The sequence below is a fragment of the Miniopterus natalensis genome, chromosome 1 (genome assembly GCF_054644295.1).
Source record: "Miniopterus natalensis isolate mMinNat1 chromosome 1, mMinNat1.hap1, whole genome shotgun sequence".
Classification (NCBI taxonomy): Eukaryota; Metazoa; Chordata; class Mammalia; order Chiroptera; family Miniopteridae; genus Miniopterus; species Miniopterus natalensis.
This window is the reverse complement of record NC_142081.1, coordinates 197,855,364-197,874,751: the sequence shown is the minus strand read 5'-3', so window position 1 is coordinate 197,874,751 and position 19,388 is coordinate 197,855,364. Positions and strand designations below refer to the sequence as shown.

Sequence of the window (19,388 nt, the reverse complement as noted above, 5' to 3'; positions counted from 1 at the left end):
GATTCAGGTTGAAACAATTTTCTTACAAAGATTGTGAGTTGAAATGTTGTAACTTGGCTTGCGAGGTGCCGCCCCAGCCCGCCCCCCACCTGCCCCGCCCCCGCCTTTCCCTGCCTGCTTCTTACATCAAAGGAGTTACATCTGTTTCACAAAATTGAAATTAAAGCAGCCTTGGCTTACCAGCAATTACAGCTTCACTTTCCCACCCAGCTAATTCTTTAAAAACTAACTTGCTAATAGGGCCGTTGGTGCAAATTTATTCAAGGCAGAGGGTAACAGAAGGGCCAGTGGGTCTACATTCCTGGTCAGCCAACAGACCACCTGCAGGGAGATAGTGCTCTGCAGCCTGGGCCCAGCTCACCTCCTTCCAGTGTCCCCTCACCCCCCACGCCGACTCGGGCGACATGCACTCAGCAAACCGTCCTGGTGGCACTCACCCGTCGTCCTCTGCACCCTCACCAGCGAGGAGGTGATCGGGGCTGGTGCGGTCAGACGGGTGGGGGGCACAGCTGCCCTGAGCGAAGCGGGCTCGCTCTAGATGTGCTGGGCGCTAGGTCTACAGACAGCAAGGTGGCCTAGAGAGTCAGCTCCAGCCCTGGCCAGTGGCTCAGCTGGAGCATCGTCCTGGGCACCAAAAGGTCGCAGGTTTGATTCCTGGTCAGGGCACATACCCGGGTTGCAGGTTTGACCCCCGTCAGGTCTGGTATGGGAGGCAACCGACCGATGTTTCTGTCTCACATCTATGTCTCTCTTTCTCTCCCTTCTCATCTAAAAATCAAATCATTTCCTCGGGGAGGATTTAAGAGAAGAATTCCACAAATGCACTGTTTATCTGAAACCCAAGCCCCCTGTACATCCAGTGAAAATTTATTTCTGACAGCATCCAATAGATCCAACAAAGCAGCTATATTAAGATCCCTGCCCGTGGAAAGTGGTCGGACGCCCTGAGCAGCCCGACACGCACCGGTTGATGCCCACGGGTGGTCTGCGGCGTTTATTTGCAAAGCAGCGTTAGCAAACAGAAGCAGTTGCACCATAATGAGTAGCCTCTAATTATCGGTAATTATATTTAATGAAGTGTCCCTCAGAGTCCCTTTGTTACCTTCAGGTGGCCCACGCCCATCACACTAGGCCGACTTCTCCGCAGCCTCAGTCTCCTGCTCCGACAGCTTCTCCTCGGACAGCACGGACATCCAGGGGGACACGGAGCGGGTGACGCTCTGCTTGGCCAGGTTGTAGTGGTTCACCACGGCATAGAACTTGTCCGGGGAGTGGGGGTCCTGCTCCGCGTAGTAGGCCGCCAGGCCGTTGGGGATGCACTGGGTGTTCTGAAAGACAGGGGGCTGCTGAGCCGCGCTCGGCGGGAGGGGCCGGCGGGCGCCTCGGGTGAGCTCCTGCCGGGGCGCGGCTGTGACCCCGCCGTCTCCCCAGGACCGGGGGAGGGGGTACGTGGGCCCCCCGGGCGCAGCACCGAGCAGCAGGCCTCTGACTTCACCAAGAACCCTAATGTTTGTCATGTATTTTTTAAATACGTCCTTATGATTTGAGGGAGAGGAAGGAGAGGGAGAGAGAGATGGAAACGTCAGTGACGAGTCACTGACCAACTGCCTCCTGCTCGCCCCCTACCGGGGATCAGCCCGCAGCCCAGGCCAGGCCCTGGCGGGAATCCAGCCTCCATCTCCTGGGTCATAGGTCGATGCTCAGCCGCTGAGCCACGCCCGGCCAGGCAGTTGTCACATATTTTAAATATGGAAAACGGAACTTGTGACGTCTACCAGAAATAAAACATTCAAACATGGGAGGGAGGGAAGAGGGGCTTCCTGCATTCTCCTGTGGTAATGGGGGGTCTGCAGCAACTCCCCCCAGGGTGTCGGGCAGCCCTCAGAGATCCGGGGTAAAGGCCCTGGTAGGTCTGGTGCCAGGGTGTGGCACATACACAAACATGCAAAAGGGGGGAGGCTTGCTCCAATGCTCTCCCTCCCCTTCCTCCAGCTGTAGCCAAGGGCGGTGAGATTTGGACGAGCAGCTCCCAGCCCCCTAGCTGGTTCTCCAGGAAGGACGCCCCATCAGATGCCAGTGGAAAATGCCAGAGTCCCAAGATGCAGCTGTGGAAGTCTCGGGACTGACCACATCCCCAGGGCGGCTGTGCGCCAGCCTCGCCAGGACCAGGTCACCCGGCAGACTGGCCTTGCAGGATGGGGCGGCTGTTTCAGTCTGCCCCTCCCCCAGGCTCGGGGAGTGAGCCTGAAAGGAAGCCCCAGAGGCCCCTGGGGGGGCTGCTGTCCTGGTATCTGTGAGCAGTCTGTCTGGTTGGGGACTTGGCTGTCCTCTGTGCATCAGGTGCCCTTTGGGTCACTGCTCCTGTGAAATCTTTGCCCCTCTCCATGATGGGAGCCCCGGAGTCACCCAGCTCTGGACCAGTCCACACCTCTTGCCGTCCCGCCTCCCAGATACCTTCCTGTCTGACGTCCCAAGTCTCCCCCATCTGTGCCCAGCACACGACCAGTCCAGACCCTCATCTCTTCCTGGTCCAGAGCAGCCGCCTTCCAGGTCACCTGCTTCCTGTCACTCACTTCCAGCCTCCAGCCTCCCCAGGCCACTGAGGGACCACCCATCACTTCCCCTCCTCCAGGGACGTTTGCCTGGCAGGCAGCCTGGCCACAGCCAGCTCACCTCCCACTGCCACCCAGCACCCCCTCCGGTCCTGCAGTCGCCAGTGTGTGCTGCTCCCCCACCCCCTGGTTCAGCCCTGCAGCGTCTGTCCGCTCCCCGGCTCGCTGGGTCCAGGCCAGCCGTCCCCTGCTCGAAGCCCCCAGGCCTCTGCGTCGGCTTCCTCCAAACCAGGAGGCTCTGAGCGTCCAGGCAGTGAACGCAGCCGGCCCAGCATGCGCTTCCCCAGGAGCCTGCACGGCTCCCTCACGGGCCTACAGGCCTTGCTCAAGCCTGCCCCCACCCTGCTTTGCTTTTCCAGCGCTTACACCCCTCCAGCCCAGCAGACAGCTGGCTTCACCCTGCTTTGGAGAATCGGAGCCCCAGAGGGCGGGCTCCTTACCTGGTGGGCCGCTGTGTTCCAGCCCCTGGGACAGCAGCCACCAGCACGTGGCCGGCAGGGAAGGCGGCCGGGGGACAGGCTGGCGTGTGGGAGCCCTACGTCCAGCACACAGCGTGATGAGGGGACAAGGGCGGGGGCCAGGAACGTGGGCCAGCCTCGCCTGCGAACTTGGCAAGGGCCCTGTGCCCCTCAGTCAGTGGCTCCCAGACCTAGTCGCCTCGGGCAGACCAGGCCCGCCCGTGCACGTGCTCAGTGCCAAGACAGCTGGGCGCTCCTGCTGCAGCGTCAGCAACCCAACCCTGGGAACGATGGCGTGTCCCCTGCACAACGGCCCTGAGAAGTCCGGGACCGAACGTGGGACCCGGACGCCCAGAGCCTGGGAGCAGGAGCCGGCCCGGCCAGCGCACCGGCTCCCCCAGCCTCGCCTGCTCACCGCGTGCGCTGCCTTATCTGCCGCCTCCCGCCCTGTCCGTGCTGCGTGCCACACGCGGCGTCGTGGAACGAGGCGCCACACCAGCCACGGGAGTGTCCACGAGCACGGGCCACGGCGCGGCGCTGCCTTATCTCCCGCCTCCCGCCCTGTCCGTGCTGTGTGCCACACGCGGCGTCGTGGAACGAGGCGCCACACCAGCCACGGGAGTGTCCACGAGCACGGGCCACGGCGCGGCGCTGCCTTATCTCCCGCCTCCCGCCCTGTCCGTGCTGCGTGCCACACGCGGCGGCGTGGAACGAGGCGCCACACCAGCCACGGGGGCGTCCATGAGCAAGGGCCACGGCGCGGCAGGCGGGCGGGACACTCGGTCCGACGGGACACGGTCAGGAGCGTGGTCTGTGTGCCAGCCCCGCTCCCAGAGCCCCGCGTGGCCGTGGCAGCCCCCCCCGGGCCTCAGCTTCCCCGCACGCCCTCCACTTCTGCGGGGCCGCCGTACCCATACCCGAGGGCCCTCCCAGGAGTTTCCTCCCACAGGTCCCGCCCGCCCACAGGAACCTTTCCCAGGGACCCCTCGCCAGCCTGGCTTCAGCCCTCAAGAGCTTGTCCCTCAGGTGCCGTGAGGTCAAGGGAGACACAGGTGCAGCGGTGCCCCCGGGCCGGGGGGCGCTTTACCTTGAGGATGAACCCGTCGGGGCAGAGGCGTTCATACTTGTACACCTTGTAGACCACCAGGAAGACGACGCAGGTGAGGAAGGCCAGGGCGACGAAGACCAGCACGGAGACCTGCGGGCAGAGGCAAGGCGTCAGGGCGGCCGGGGACCCCGTGCCAGGGCAGGCAGACGCAGACGCATGCACATGCGCGCACACACACAGATGCACGCACGGGCACAGTCACACGGGCACACAGTCACACACACGGGCGGACATGCACACACACGCACACCAGCCTGCGCCGAGACTCTGGAAGGAGACTCAGAAGCAGGGCACCTGGGAGGCCTCCGGGGACGAGCAGCCAGCAGAGTCATTTCCACTGGACTTTTCATACCATTTCATTTTCATCAGACTCCTACCTCACTGTTATTTTATAAACGAGCTATTTTTAGTCTTGAGGCCCTTTGAGAGCTCCGGGCACAAATACGATCAAGCCTCACGGACACTTGGGCATGTGACTGATGGCTGCCCATCTGACTGCTGCCAGTCACCCAGGTGAAGCAGCAGCCACCAGCTGCTCGGCTGTTCCACGGTCTCCTGAGGCCTGGCACCAGCTCTGCCCTGGAGCGGGACCGTGAGCGGAGGGGCAGACCTGGGCCCCGCCCCCTCCGCCCTCCACAGTGTCCTGCGCGCTCGGTTGGTGTCTGTCCCTCCCACGGAGGCAGGCTCCGCGAGCACAGGGACTCCGCTTCCTTCAACGCTGCAGGCCGAGTGCCCAGCCTGGCACACAGCATGTGCTCGGCTAACACTTGCAGATAAATACACAACGATATGTGGGGAGAGCACGGAGGTGGAAGGTCCCCCCAGCTGGAGGGCGCGGGGCCTGGGGGACACAATGACCCTGGCTCTGGGCCTTGCAGGTGCTCACTGTCAGGGCTGTCTCCCTCTCAGGGCCAGAGAAGCTCCAGTCTGGACAGACTGCATTGCACGTGGAGCCCGCGCCTGGCACTGGGAGACTGGCAGGATGGAACCACGGCTGGATCAGGTTAAAAAGTCCATGGGGAAGGTGCCGCCCGGTTCCCGTGGCAGGGACACAGCCACCTGGCCTGGAACAGCCCAGGGAGAGTGCAGAGGGAGCTGAGCCTGAGGCCGGGTGACAAAGGAGGTCAGGTTGTCCAGAAAGGGGAGGGGGCAGTGGTGCCAGGGGGAGCAGCTGAGCAGGCCCATGGCTCTCCAGCCAGAGCAAGAACCCTGCTGGCCGGGTGTGGAGGGGCGGGAGGGGCAAGCGGGTGAGGTCCCAACACAGCCCAGCAGCCAAGCTCTAAGTCACTCAGCTCCCGGGCGCCCAGGCTCCTGCCTGCGAACGACAGTGAGGGGACCCAGCGCCCAGGCTCGTGGGTGGGCCAAGGACTCACTGCAGCACTGCCAAGGACAGCACCTGGGTGCCGCGGGAAGGGGGCATCGGCTCTCCCACTGCAGCTGTCACCAGACTTTCCCACACTCGGGCCGCACAGCTGGGGGCGCAGAGCTGGGCTCTCAGCCGGGCCGCGCAGCCTCCCCCAAGCCTGCCACCGGCCCCGCGAGCCCCCTCCCCACGCTCCCTGCCGGGGGCCCAGCCCCTGCTGCAGCCCGTGGGCATCGAGGGGTCTCCGCGGACTAGAGCAGCAGGGCTGCCTCTCGGGGGCCCTGTGGGGGGGCAGGTGTATTAAACGGAAGCCCCTCCTGCGCAGCCCTCGTGACCGTTACAGCGAGAGGGGGTCCCCAGCACAGGGCAGGTGACGCCCTGTTAGAACTCAAGTCTCCACCAAACCTTAGCAGCGCGAATCCAACACCACACTGAAAGGACCCAGTGGCACTCATGCCGGGGAGGCAAGGATGGTTCAACACCCACAAATCGATCAACGGGAAACATTAACAAAATTCAACACCCATGTATGATTTAAAAAACTCTCTGGACAAAGCGGGTACAGAGGGAACTTAGCTCCGCACACAGCAAAGGTCACCTGTGACGCGCCCACAGCTGGCACCACACTCAACAGTAAAAAGCGAAAGCTGTCCCTCTGAGGTCAGGCACAAGGACGCCCACGCGGGCCGCTTTTATTCAGCACAGTCCCCAACTGCGGCCAGGGCAGCCGGGCAGGAACGCGGGGTAAGGGGCACTCGGGTGGGAAGCGGGAACGAAGACCGTCCCCACCTGAGGACGACCTGACGCTGTACAAAGAAACCTCCCAGACGCCACCCAACGGCGGTGGGAACTCACCGACTCGGTTAAGCCGCAGGACGCGCCCGGGGGAAATAAGCGGTCAAAGGTGTGAACCTCCAGGACAGGTGCCCCCCTTCTCGAAAGTTCGCTTTACTCAGCTCCGCTTTTACGAAAGACCTACCTGGTGCCCGTCTTCAGGAACCAGAAGAAACCCAAAGAGGATTTTCACTTTTATGAAAAAAGGTGAGGAGCCAAACAGCATCCGGCGCTGTGAGATGATGCAGCCGGGGCTCCACTGAGCTCCCTCCTGGAGCTACACTGTCCCTGCACCCAGAGCCCCAGCACCCAGCCTCTCAGCACCCAGCGTCCCAGCACCCAGCCTCTCAGGACCCAGCATCCCAGCACCCAGCCTCTCAGGACCCAGCATCCCAGCACCCAGCCTCTCAGCACCCAGCGTCCCAGCACCTAGCCTCTCAGAACCCAGCGTCCCAGCACCCAGCCTCTCAGCACCCAGCGTCCCAGCACCCAGCCTCTCAGGACCCAGCATCCCAGCACCCAGCCTCTCAGCACCCAGCTGTCCCAGCACCCAGCTACCTCAGCACCTAGCATCTCAGCACTCAGCACCCAGCATCTCAGCACCCAGAGTCTCAGCACCCAGCCTCTCAGCACCCAGCTACCTCAGCACCTAGCATCTCAGCACTCAACACCCAGAGTCTCAGCACCCAGCTACCTCAGCACCCAGCATCTCAGCACCCAGCCGCCTCAGTGCTCAGCTGTCTCAGCACTCAGCCTCTCAGCACCCAGCGTCCCAGCACCCAGCTACCTCAGCACCTAGCATCTAAGCACTCAGCGTCTCAGCACCCAGCATCTCAGCACCCAATGTCTCAGCACCCAGCCTCTCAGCACCCAGAGTCTCAGCAGCCACCATCGAAACTTCGAACTGAGCCTGAGCATCTGGGCTTCATCTCGACTTACTCTGCCCCCATCGGCCAGGTGTGTCTACGCCACCGGGAAAGCCCAAGGGCTCGGGAGGGGGTCATGTTTAGCACAAACCTGAATGTAATCAGCATTTCAGTTCTAATGAACGAAATAAAGACACTGTACGAGCATTGAATTTGGGGTCTGGGGACCCTCAACACTTTTTCTTATAAATTAATAGTAACCGCTTTGCGCCACGTCCGCTCACAGAGGCTGCACAGGACCCGTCCCCAGATGGCGGGAAACCGATGTGAGACCTGGGACGTGACGGACGCAGGGTGACTACCATTCGTGACACCACACTGAGTATCTGAAACCTGCTAAGAGATCTGAAAAGTGCTCATCACAAGGAAAAAACGGGCAACTGAGGTGACAGACGTTAGACTTACTGTGGCGATCGTTTCGCACACGTACGAACACAGTCATCACGCCGCACGTCTGGAGCTGGCATAATGCTTTATGTCACTTACAGCTCCACCCAAAAAAGCCCCAGAATCCGATCTCCAGCCCTGGCGAGGGCGTCCTTAGCCCTGTCCCTTGAACTGGGAAGCCTTGTGGAGTTTGCCCCCATCACCCCGTCTGCTTAGGTTTAAAAAGAACCCCAGCTCTCCTCGGGCTGCGGGAACCACTTCCTCAGGCCTCTGCCCTGGAACCTGGCCTGGGCCCTCCACCAGGATTCCCAGCCTGACGGCCGGGCTCAGAACCGAGAAATGAGAATGTGAAGTCCCTGGCACAGTCGAGGGGGAAAGGCAAAGAAATGAAGCCCCGGAGAGTCAGCAGGAGCCAACTGTGTGGCAGAGCCCTCCCCGCAGGCTGCGGCCCGGCTCCCTCCCTCGCTTCTACACACCCCGGGGCTGGGAAATGCTGCAGACAAGCGGGGTGTGCACTCATCACGTGGCGTGGTGTCCCCATGGCTATCATGCCTGAGGGGAGAGCCACAGGCCCTTCCAGAAGGATCCCAACGGGCCTGGAACTGGATCCCGGCTCTGCCACCCGCCTGCTGGGTCAGCCTGACTGAGCAGGTCACCTGCATCTCTCACCTCTGAAGGGGGAACACCTCCTCAAAGGACACAACGCATCCTGCAGAAGGGGACAGGACCCAGTGACAGGTCCCTGTGGGCCACGCCAGCAGTGGGAAGCCGGACGTTCCCGGGCAATGCAGGGTCCCGGAGACAGCTGCCCCTCTGTGACCACCAGCATTTCTCTTGGCGCTGGGATGGGGGGGGGCCGCCGTTGGCTGAGGGCAGGCGTTCGCCATGGATTACGGGGCAGGAGGACACTCCACGCGACCCCTGACTCCGCGCCACTTCCGAGCAGCTCTCAGGGACGCTCTGGCAGGAGGCACTGGGGTGAGTGCAGCTGTGCTACGGGGTTTGCGCTCACTCCTCGTGTCCCCAGGCTGTGGCCTCCCCGAGGCTCAGGCCCAGGCCCAGGCGGCACTGCTGTGGGCAGGGGGCTTTACGGGAGGGTGGGGGGAGGGGTTCCACATGCCTATGCCATCCATATCCTTGGCAGCCCGGCGAAGCCTATAAATCCTTCTCAGAATCCTGCTTAAAATGTGTAAGACGCTAAACATAGGACTATAAAAAAACCAATTATGTTGAAATACTATCATCAAAATGTTGCAAATATGCAGATTTGTTATGTGTGCGTGTGTGTGCGTGTATATTATATATATATATATATGTAATATACACTTTGTTATTAACATACCAAACAACAAGATCTTATAAATACTGTGATTTCAAAGCAACGATGAAGGTAAACAGGTCCCAAGACCTTGGCAGGAACCACCGTGCGATTCACCACCACCTGTGATTCAACTGGTGACGGTCACTGGTGTTACTACGCTCCCGAGTTTACCGCCTACAGGAGAAAGCGGAACCACATGGGCGCTGCGAACTGTCAGGCGCTGCTGAAGGAAATTAAACACGGCCCCAGCAAACAGAAAGACATCTGCGTCTGGGGACTGGAAGACGTAACACGGTTAAGACGGAATACTTCCCAAGCTCCCTGCAGATTCCATGCAGCCCCATCAAAATCCCAGCAGCCTTTTTTGCAGAAATGGAAATTTCAAGGGATCCCAAATAGCAAAAAAAATCTTGCAAATATAGAAAGGGTGGGAGGACTCACCCTTCCCAATTTCAGAACTTACTACAAAACTGCAGTAACCAAAACAGTGTGGCCCTGGCATAAAAACAGCCATAAAAAGCAGTGGTGTAGAACAGAGTCCAGAGTAAAACCACGTGTCCTTGGTCAAACGGTTTTCATACAGGTGCCAAGTCCATCTGATGGGGCAAGAACAGTCTCCTCAACAGAGGGTGCTGGTACCTACCGGCAAAAGAAGGGACCTGGACCCTTACCTCACACCACATACAGAAATTAACCCAAAGTGGAATAAAGACCTGAATCCAAAAGCTAAAGCCACAAAACTCTTAGGGAAAAACATAAGAATTAAAGACTTAAGGACTTAAATCAGGCGTTTCTCCAAAGAAGACACGCATGTGGCCACCAGCCACAGGGAAAAGCGCCGTGAGGGGGACGCCCATCCCGAGGGCACCACGACAGCTGTGATGAAACACAGGAGTAAGTCCCAGGGCAGGTGAGGGTGGAGGAACCGGGAGCCCCCACCTCGCCGGTGAGAAGGTAAATGGTCCCGCTGCTCTGGAAAACCAGGTCCCCAACATGTTAAACGTGAAAGTACCACGTGAAGGAAAAATTCCGCTCCTGGGACATACCTGAAAACAAAAACCTGTACACAAATGTCGACCACAGCACTAGTCACACCACCCAAAATGCGGAAACAACCCACGTGTCCACCAGCAGATGACAGATAAATGGCGGCCAGTCCTTGCAATGGAATATTACTCGGCCATGAAAAGGAACGGAGAGCCGACACCCGATTTGACGTGAAGGGGCCTTGAAGACAGGATGCTGAGTGAGAGAAGCGGTCACAAAGGCCACATCCGCATGGTTCCATTCCTATGAACTGTCCAAGCAGGGAACTCGGAGGCAGAACACAGATTAGTGGCTGCTTGGGGCTGGGAAGGGGGAACAGTGGTGATGGCCAGACAGCACTGCAAATGTACTAAAGGTCACTGAATTGAACACTTCTAAGTGGTACATTGTATGTTATGCGTATTTTACCACAATATTTAAAAATGGGCAGGAGGCGGGAGGCACAGGCTGAGTGAGGCAGGGTCAGGACGAGACTGTGAGCCTGAGCCAGAGCCACCCTGCCCAGGGGCAAGAGGGGTCTCCGGTGTTTTCTGGAAAGAACATCCAGGAATGGAGAGCAAATAGGATCTGGGCCTTGAAGTGAATGTTACAAGGAGTTTGTGAGAAAGGGACCATGTGTCCTAGGTGCTCGGGACAGTCCTGGCCAACAGCTCCTGCCTGGGCATCCCAAAGGCACTGTGTCCACTGTGCTCAGCCTGCCCCCGTCTGGACCACGTAGCTCACGAGGGTCCTGGCCCCCAAGCCAGCCCTCTGAAGGTCCCCACGCGCCGGAGTGAGGAAGCACCCTGCTCATAGATGAGGGGCTCAGCAGCCGGGGAACGTGCTATGTTCCAGTCTGCTCTTTCTGACAGGGGGTCTCCTCTCCTGGGGGCCTCCCAGAGGTGACTGCCCCGTGTTTACAGCACTAAATAGTGTAGGTGACCCACCCAAAAGTGAACACAGACACCCCCTCCCAAGATGGCTCAACCCACTCATCTGTCTGGATGAAGCCCCCACTCAACAGCTGGGCCAGAAAATGTGGGCTCTGACCCTCAGAACTGGCCAAGTCCTGCAGACGCTCAGCGGAGGTTCGGGGTGTCCAGCTGTACCTCCAGGGGCTCCGGGCACCAGAGCCCAGAAAATGCTGTCACTGCTCATGAACACTGAAGAGATGTGTCTTGAACACACCCGCATTACCCGAGAGCGTGCTCAAGGTCACTGAGGACGTGAGGAAAAGATGCGAACCACCCAGACCAAAGGGTGCATAGGGTCCCCGTCGAGGGCCAACAACAGGGACCATGTGCACCAGCATGGTCTCTCCTTCTAGAACATTCTCCCGCTCTGTGCTGACCGTGAAAAACATTCACACAAGGCCAACCTCAGAATCTCATGGAAGCCCAGAAGGTGACAAGGCGGGGGGCAGGGGGGCTGCTCACCCAGCCCCGTCACTCAGAGAACGAGGGTGTGGGGACCTCGGGGTGTCAGCAGCTCCTCACTCACGGCAACCACAAAGCACGAAGGGGCTGGCGGAGCCCTGCCGGGGCCGCCTTCAATCTGCCCCGTTATGGCCTCACATTGTCCAGGACGGGAGAGGGGTGAGCAGCAGCCCCAGTGTCACCCCAACACGCTGGTCCGCATGGGTAAGTGCAGACGAACAATCAAAAAACATTTATTCTGGCCCTGGCTGGTTTGGTCAGTGGTTAGAGCATCACCCTTCGGACTGAAGGGACCCAGGTTCGATTCCAGCCAAGGCCATGTATCTCGGTTGCAGGCGGATCCCCGGCCCTGGTCGGGGAGCTGTGGGAGGCAACCAATCGATGTGTCTCTTTCACATCGATGTTTCTGTGTCTGTTCTCACTTCCATTCCCTCTGAAAAGCAATGGAAAAAATGTTTATTCTGGGCAAAAATACACCTCCAATTTATGAAACAACGCTTTTCTGGCTGACACGGAAGCCTCGACAGCTGCCCGCCGCTGGGGGCCGTGTCCTGCAATCCCAGAGTGGCTGAGTCTTGGGAAGCACTGTCCCCCGTCAGCAGTTACCTAGCAACCAGCCTAGCAACCTGGTGGCCGGGAGATTAATCCCCGAGTGATCACCAGAGAGTAACGTCCAAAAGGACATCTCTGCTTGAGGATGCTGTTTGGAAGTGACACAGGCCAGGCTCAAAGTGGCGCTGCTCCTGAAGTGCACAATTTAGGGACAAGGGACAGCATTCACCTGTTGCTTCAGCAGCTGAAGGCAGTTTCATTCCTGAGATGCACGCGGAGACGGAGAGAACAGAGGGGCCAGCTGAGGACACGCAGGGTGTGACCACAGGATGAGGGAAACGAGGAGGGAGACCGGCTGCCCCAGTGTCAGAAAAAGCCCCCACCTCAGCCGGCTGCAGCTCCTCCCGGGAGTGCCTCAGAGATGCCAGAAACAATCACAATAAAAGCCCAAGAGAACATTCTGGAAGAGCAAATCCTCAGCATTTCCAGGGGCCTCTGGCCCTCCTGAGCTGCTCTGACCTGGGGCCAGGACACCCCCCTCACAGGGGCCACTGGAGAGCCTGTTGCAGTGCACACACCCGGGGGCCAGGTCCCCGTCAGATGACCCTCCTGGCAGGTGCGCAGGGAGCGGCCGGGTAAACAGCCCTGTGCCCTGTGCCCCTGTGCAGAGGCCCCGGAGCAAAGGCAGGCGGTGCCCCTCAGGATGCAGGTCATTCACCTGTGCGAGCCCCGCCCAGGGGCCTCCCGATCCAACTGGCCACTCCGACTGTGTGACCCTGGGCGGGTCACCTGCCTCGCTGGGTGAAAAATGATAACACCTGTGAAGGGCTTACCCCCTTGCCAGGCCCAGAGAGAGGGCTCTCTCGGGAGCTGCCACTGAACCCAACCCATGAGGGCCTGGATGCCTCACCCAGCACCCATACTCCAGGCCGAGGCCTGTTAGTCACCAGGGACGACCAGGCTGTGACTGTTCGGCACCAGAGGGGAGGCGTCTGGGAGCCGTTGTCCTGCCAGGCGCCGAGGGGCCAAGGGTAAGCCTGCACCAGGAGTCCCTGTGCCTCCGTTTCTGGCTGATGTCATCTCAGGGGACACTATGCCCTGATCCCCTCCCCCAGGTCCCTAACTCAGGGCCAGGGGCCTTCGCTTCAAGGGCCACCACTGACCTCGCCAGTGCCCTGGGCACGGGCCTCACACCAGGAGAGAGGCATAGGCCGGGAAGAGCCCCGCAGATGAGGGAGCGGGGGAGAGGGGGCAGGACACCATGACGGGAGGAGGTGAAAGGTGCTCACACTGGGAGGACTGGAACGTGGGCCACCACCCATCCGAAGGCGCGGAGGACAGTGGCTGTTCTGTGGGGCTCGAGGTCGGAAGGGTTTCAAGTCAGCAGAGGGGAAGGGTTCCTAGAGTGGAACAGTCAGCCCACAGGGCGGCCTGGGGTGGGAGCCCCTGTGTGAACTCAAGCTCCAGCAGAAGCTTGTGACCTCAGGTGTCCCAGCCAAGGGCAGGCTGCCTGGGTTCAGTCTTTCTGCCTCAGTTTCCCTCCACTGAGGGAACGGTGCACACTTCAGGAGGTTTTTATGAGGATTGAGTGAAGTAATACGTTAGCAAACGACCCAGAGTGTGGCTCATGGGAGAGCTCCATAAACCTTAGATGGTGTTACTGCCTCACTACAAGGGGCAGTGGGAACAGCAGAGGCTGAGCTTAATCCCAGAGGCTTCCTGGAGGAGGTGGTACCTAAGCTGGCCCTGGAGATGTGTGGGGTGTGGGAGTTGGAAGGTGAGGCCCATGGGGAGGCATGTGTGGCAGGAGGTTGGTGGGCAGGTCCTGGCCTTGCAGGCAGGGAGTTGTGGGGAGCAGCCCAGCCCCCTGCCAGGGACCACCTGGGACTCAACAGCTTCATCTGTGAAAGGGGCTAGAGACACCCCCTCAGGGTGGCTGTGAATCGTAAGGGGCTGCAGGGGCGGAGCGCCTGAACACGCCTGGACTGCTCACAGGCGAGGCAGGGCTCCCTGCACCGACCGCACACATCGCCTCCTTAACGCCCCAGAGGTGGGAGCAGAGGGGGCAGGTTCTACCACCACAGGGGGTCCCCTGGGACAGGCACAGGCCTTCTGAGCCCAGACTCTGGGCAACAAGAGCCAGGTAACCACCCAGAGGCCCAGCTGTGGCTGCAGAGAGCCCTGGTGGTTCAGGTGCGTCACCTATGCCCCAAACAAGAGACCTGGGGACCTGCACCAGGTGAATGTCAGGAAAAGCACAAGTGAAGGACACAGAGCTAGGGGACCACTTGGCGCCCAGGGGACAGTCACCAGATGAAGGGGTAGCCACCCAAGTTCCCCATGTGCCCTGCCCTGTGGACCTAACACGCAGCCCTGGGAGGGGCAACAGTCAAACCAGGGATGGGAACCCCAGACCGATTCAGGTATCCAGGTGGTGTCCCACCATGGGAGTGCTGGCTGTTGTGACCTTCAAATTGAGGTCACTTCTGCCTCAACCAGGAGACATCCCAGGGCACAGCCGGAGCAGGAGGTGAGGCTGAGCCGACTGGCCAGAGGGAAAGAGGGGTGCTGACCTCGGCTCAATGTCACCTGGTCCCAGCCATGGGTGACCATCACAGCCAAGCCAGCAGCTGTCAGGGCATCACCCCGATGCCCTCCTTAGACCCCCAGCAGGAACCTCGGCCGCAGACCGCTGTGTGCCCCAGCTTCCCCGTCTGCAGAATGGACGGAACTAACAGCACTTAGCCCGGGGAGGGCTGTAGGAGGCTGAGAGAAGCTAACGTGAGGAAACACCCCCTCCCCCGGCGACCCTGATGGGGCCCGTGGGCCAGGCAGGCCTCCGAGGGGATTTTCTCCAGCACCGCGGGGTGGCGTGGAGCAACGGGAAGCGGGGGGGATTGAAGATTGCGCCCTGGCTTCCCCACTCACCCACAAAGCTCCCCACCTCCTCCGGCTTCGCTCTCACCTACTAACAGAGCCACCAACGCCGCTCTTAGGGCCTGGCACTCCTTTCAGCCTGGGTGATGGCCACCGTTTCACTACCTCTCCCAAAGAGCAAGTTTCCAGAAGGTCAGAACCCTAACCTGTTCCTCAAGCAGCACAGCGGTCTGCACCCTCAGAGCACCCCAGCCCAGTGAGGACCCACCGTTCAGCAGCTGTGCCTCCGCAAAAAACCCTCCAGAGCAATGCCTCCCTCCCCGAAGTGGGCACATCCGGACGGCCAGCCAAGCCTCGCCCTCCACGCAGTGTTGGGGGTGGCACTGAGAGGGCGGACACAAGGGCTGTGGACCCAGGCCCTGCTGAATAGAGCTGTGACCACTCTGTGCCTCAACTTATGCATCTGCAAAATGGGTCATGCTGACAGCACCGCCCTGATGGGGGGATTGGGTAGGTGAACGGACGCTAGTAAGGGGCACAGACCTGTGTCACGCAGGTAGTAAGGGTGACAATTACCCTCTGACACTGTCTGTTTCCTTCCTGGGACTGTGAGGTCAAGATTCTCACATTTGCTCATGGTTTTCGTGTTTATGACCTTTGTCTAAAAGTTTAGGGGTGGGTTCCCCTGTTGTTCAAACTACGTAATACGTGATCATTTGGGAACACGAGGAAGTGAAGACGTTTTTCAAACCACCAGGTGGTTTGGCACAGCTGGGATTAGCCCAGACCAGTGGTGTCCCATCCTGTCCCAGGCCCTGCCCAGGTCATCTCCGGGGCTCAGGACCCCTCCTGAGGTCCAGCAGCACCTTGCCCGCCCCCAGGGCCACTCACCTTGAACCTCTCGGACATGCTCTCGGTGACGCTGACGGTGAACTCGGCTATCTTGTGGACGCGCCCCTTGCCCTTCTTGCGGTCAGGTTCATAGTCAGTCTTAGTTTTCACGACCACCTTGCCCAGGAAACAGAAGCAAACGCCCGGTCAGTGGGCAGCCAGGCGCACTGCCCAGAGGGCGCGCGGGAGGGCGCTCGGGGCCAGTCGCCACCTCGTCAGGAAGCGCTTCACAAGAACGGGACAGCCACCACTGACGGCAATCTCCTCGGTGCCAGGACTCGCAGAGGAATTACCATTAAGGATCCTGACAGCGGCCCGGGAGGGGTGTATGGTCAACTGAGGGGCAGGGGGGTGAGCACCGGCCGAGGCCACACAGCAGTGGGCGCGGCTGCCAGGACTCAGAGCTCCTGGCTCCGGACGCAGGGCCCGTCCACCCGGAGCCCTTCCCTGGCCCGGGGGTGCAGGGGCCTCTGGTCTGTGCTCATCCTTAGGGGGAGCCCCAGGTAACTCCAGAGGAGGTCTGAGCGGCTCTTCCCCTCCAGGATTAGCGAGCGGCGGGCACCAGCCTTCAAGGAATCCGATCTTGGGTCCGTCCCTGTCTGACCCCACCATCCTCTCTACTGAGGCGGACATATGTCTTTACAGCCACGAAATCTGTCCTGCCTCATCCCACGCAAACCCTTCCCCACTCCCACGCCAGCCTCGGAGGAAGCCCTAACCCCCTCGGGCGCTCAGTTTGCTCACCTGCCCGCCCTCACCACGCCCTGTTGCCAGGGACCCTTACTTCTGACCCTGACGGGTGAGGGGGCATCAGGAGCAGTGTCGGGTGTCACACGTCCCTGATCCCCAAGCCCCCACTCCCAGGGCAGGAGCCGGGAAAATCCCATCCAGTCGGATGGTCAACCCCGGGCAGGCGGCTGGAAGGGCTCTCAGGCTAAGCTGGGACCCTGGGACCCGTCTCGGGGAAAGTGGCCCATGCTGTGTGTCACTGGAAAACGACCACCAGGACCACATCCCGTGACCACGCTCCTGCTGTCCCTCCTCCTCCTTCCACACAGACGAAGGTCGTGCTGAGCATGACGGCCTGGGTGCCCACCCCAGGGGGCGCCGTCCCCGACATGCTGTCTGTCTGACATCCCAGCCATGCCTGACTAGCTGTGACCTTGAGCACACACCTGGCCACTGGAAGCTCAGTGTCCTCGCCTACATCTCAGGGGGACTCCAGGGAACCTCAGCCCCGTGGGGACCAGTCAGCATTCCTTCGGCCGGAGCTCAATCTGCACCTGCCACTACCAGGCTAGTCCCTGAACTCCCTGTGCCTCCATTTCCACACCTGTCAAGTGGGATAATAGTGGCAATTACCTCATGACATCAGCAGAGTGGCACACACAGACCAGAGCTGGGCAGTCAGCATTCAACTCACATCAGGACAGGTGACATCACCTCCCTGAACCCTGGCTGTGAGCAGCACGTTGCCGCTGCTGGGTTCAGAGGTCTTGTCTGAGAGACGTCTGGCTCCAGCAGGCAGAGCAGGGGGCCCTGCCAGGAGCATCCAGAGGGCTGTGGGCCTTTAGCCCAGTACCCCTGGGCACGTCCCGTCTGTAACTCTCTGCGACTCAGTGTCCTCACCTCTGATCTCAGAAATCTTTGAGACCAACCCTCAGTCCTGCTAGAATTCCTATCTCTGGGTCATCCCTGCCAGTTGCCCCCTTTATCTGAACCTGCTCAGAGATGGGAGGCTCATTACCTTTCAGCTGCCTAGGCTACCCCGTTGGTTGGCCACGGGGACCTGCCTGCCTGAACTCCAAGCCAACTGTGCCAGGGGGTCCTGGAATGGAACAGACCGAGGGAGAAAGAGGGCCCGGCTGAAGGAGGGGGCCACCTGACAGGACTGCCTCAGGCACGGTGTTCCTGGCACACAGGCCACCACCCTGGGGTGAGGGGGGGCAGCGGGACCAGGCTGTGCTAGCCCGGCAGGGGCGATGCCTAGACGGGGACAGGGAACTCAGAAGCTGAGGCCGGAGGCAGCCCAGCCCTCCCGCGAGGCTCTCCGGGGCCATCAGTGCACCTGGAGGCCCAGGTGCACAGGTGAGACCAGCCGATCTTCCTTTCCTGACCTGGAAGACCTGTGCCAGCCCCACTCCTGCCCTGCCCCTGCCCAACAGACAATACAGCTGGGCATCGGCCCACCTCTCAGAGGGCCCACCAGGCAGCAAAGGAATGGTCTGGAAGGGAAGGGCCCCCCACAGGAATAGCCCCCGTCCCCATGGCCATCACCAACATGCCCACAAAAACAAGCCCAAGCCAGACCTCCTCCCCAGGGACTGACACAGTAAATGCAGATGTACTTTGCTGGGAACAGAATGTGCTCACCCCTGGCCCTGGCGGTGGCTGTGGCAGTGGCCAGGGTGGTTTTAAGCAGCAGCAAGGTGGTGAGGATGGATACTGGTTTGATATTTTAGGTTGTGTTTTACAACTGTGTAGACTTCTAAACACCGTATTTACCTTTTTAAGTGTTAAATCCTGAAAATATTATCCCCAATGGATGCAAAAGACAGGATTGTTTAAATCCAGAAAAAAAGAACAGAGAAAAACTCTTGGGGGTTGTCCCCAGCTACGGTGACACTGAGGAGCCAGGAGCACATATTTGGAGGTTTCACAAAAGGAACAAAGGAGGCGGCTGGGTGCAGGAGCCACAGCCTGCAGCACCCACAGCCAGCCTGGGGGGGCGGCGGGGAGCGGGGCTCCGGCCCCTGGGAGGGGCCCCCGGCCCGGGACACGGCCTCCCCGCCGCCAGGGGGCAAATCCGCGGAAACGGGGCCACCTCGGAAGGCGCGAGGGTCCGCGGCGCCAGCGCTCACCCCAGACCCGGAGCTCCGGGCACCGTGGGGGGCTGGGGGCAGCTGGGGGTCCGGGGACATCTCTCCGACAAGACTCCCAGGAAAATCAAGACGGGCCCTTCCCCTTTCCCGGCGCGTCCCGTCGTCTGCACGAAGCTGTCCCCTCGGGCCCCCGAGTCGCCCGCCCCAGAATGCCCCGTCCCGGGGGGCTGGGGGTCCTCCCGCCCGCCGGGCCCGCCCCACTTCGCGTCCCCGGTGCACGAGGCGGGTTTCTTTTGTTGCGGCCGCCGCCCGAGATTCGGGGGTGCGCCGCCGGCAGCGCGGGGTGCGGGGCCCCTCACCTTCTCCGGGGGCGGGAACTGCAGCTGATTGACATCGAGGGGCGTCATGAGGGGGATGGTGTCGAAGCCGTCCTCCAGCAGCGCCTGCTTGGGGCCCTTCTCCGCGAAATTGTTCCCCAACTTCACCATGGTTCCGGGGGACCCGAGGCCGCGCCTGCGGAGGGAGGGGGCCGGGCGGGCGGGCGTCACCCCGAGCAGGACGCACCGCGGGCCCCGGCGCGCCCGCTCCCGCCTCCTCTGGGGGGGCACGGGCCGGGGGGGCCGGGGGGGCGTCGTTACAGATTCCGGCCGCGCTGGGCGAAGGCGCCGGGGCGCCCGCGGGGTGGGGGCGCTGCCCGCCCGCCCGTCTGCGCGCGTCCCGGTCCCGGCGCCGCTCCGCCCGGAGACCCCGCGCGCCCGCCCGGGAGACCAGCGGC

General features: G+C 60.9%; 1 protein-coding gene across 1 annotated transcript; it reads right to left on the bottom strand.

Moving 5' to 3' along the window:
• Positions 1-851: 851 nt before the first annotated feature.
• NSG1 (neuronal vesicle trafficking associated 1) lies at positions 852-19,140 on the bottom strand. The gene is made up of 4 exons (XM_016203720.2): positions 18,973-19,140; positions 15,792-15,908; positions 4,158-4,268; positions 852-1,328 (listed from the first exon to the last, which is right to left on the bottom strand). Exons 1-4 carry the CDS (start codon positions 19,099-19,101, stop codon positions 1,128-1,130), a joined length of 558 nt encoding a protein of 185 aa, XP_016059206.2. The 5' UTR covers positions 19,102-19,140; the 3' UTR covers positions 852-1,127.
• Positions 19,141-19,388: the final 248 nt, after the last annotated feature.

What these genes read in the sequence shown, in the direction of transcription:
- NSG1 (XM_016203720.2), bottom strand. Translation starts at nt 19,101, where the DNA reads ATGGTGAAGTTGGGGAACAATTTCGCGGAGAAGGGCCCCAAGCAGGCG. An exon ending in AGTTCCCGCCCCCGGAGAAG is followed by an intron (nt 15,909 to 18,972) that starts GTGAGGGGCCCC and finishes TTCCTGGGCAAG; the next exon opens with GTGGTCGTGAAAACTAAGAC. An exon ending in CCGACGGGTTCATCCTCAAG is followed by an intron (nt 1,329 to 4,157) that starts GTAAAGCGCCCC and finishes CCTGTCTTTCAG; the next exon opens with AACACCCAGTGCATCCCCAA.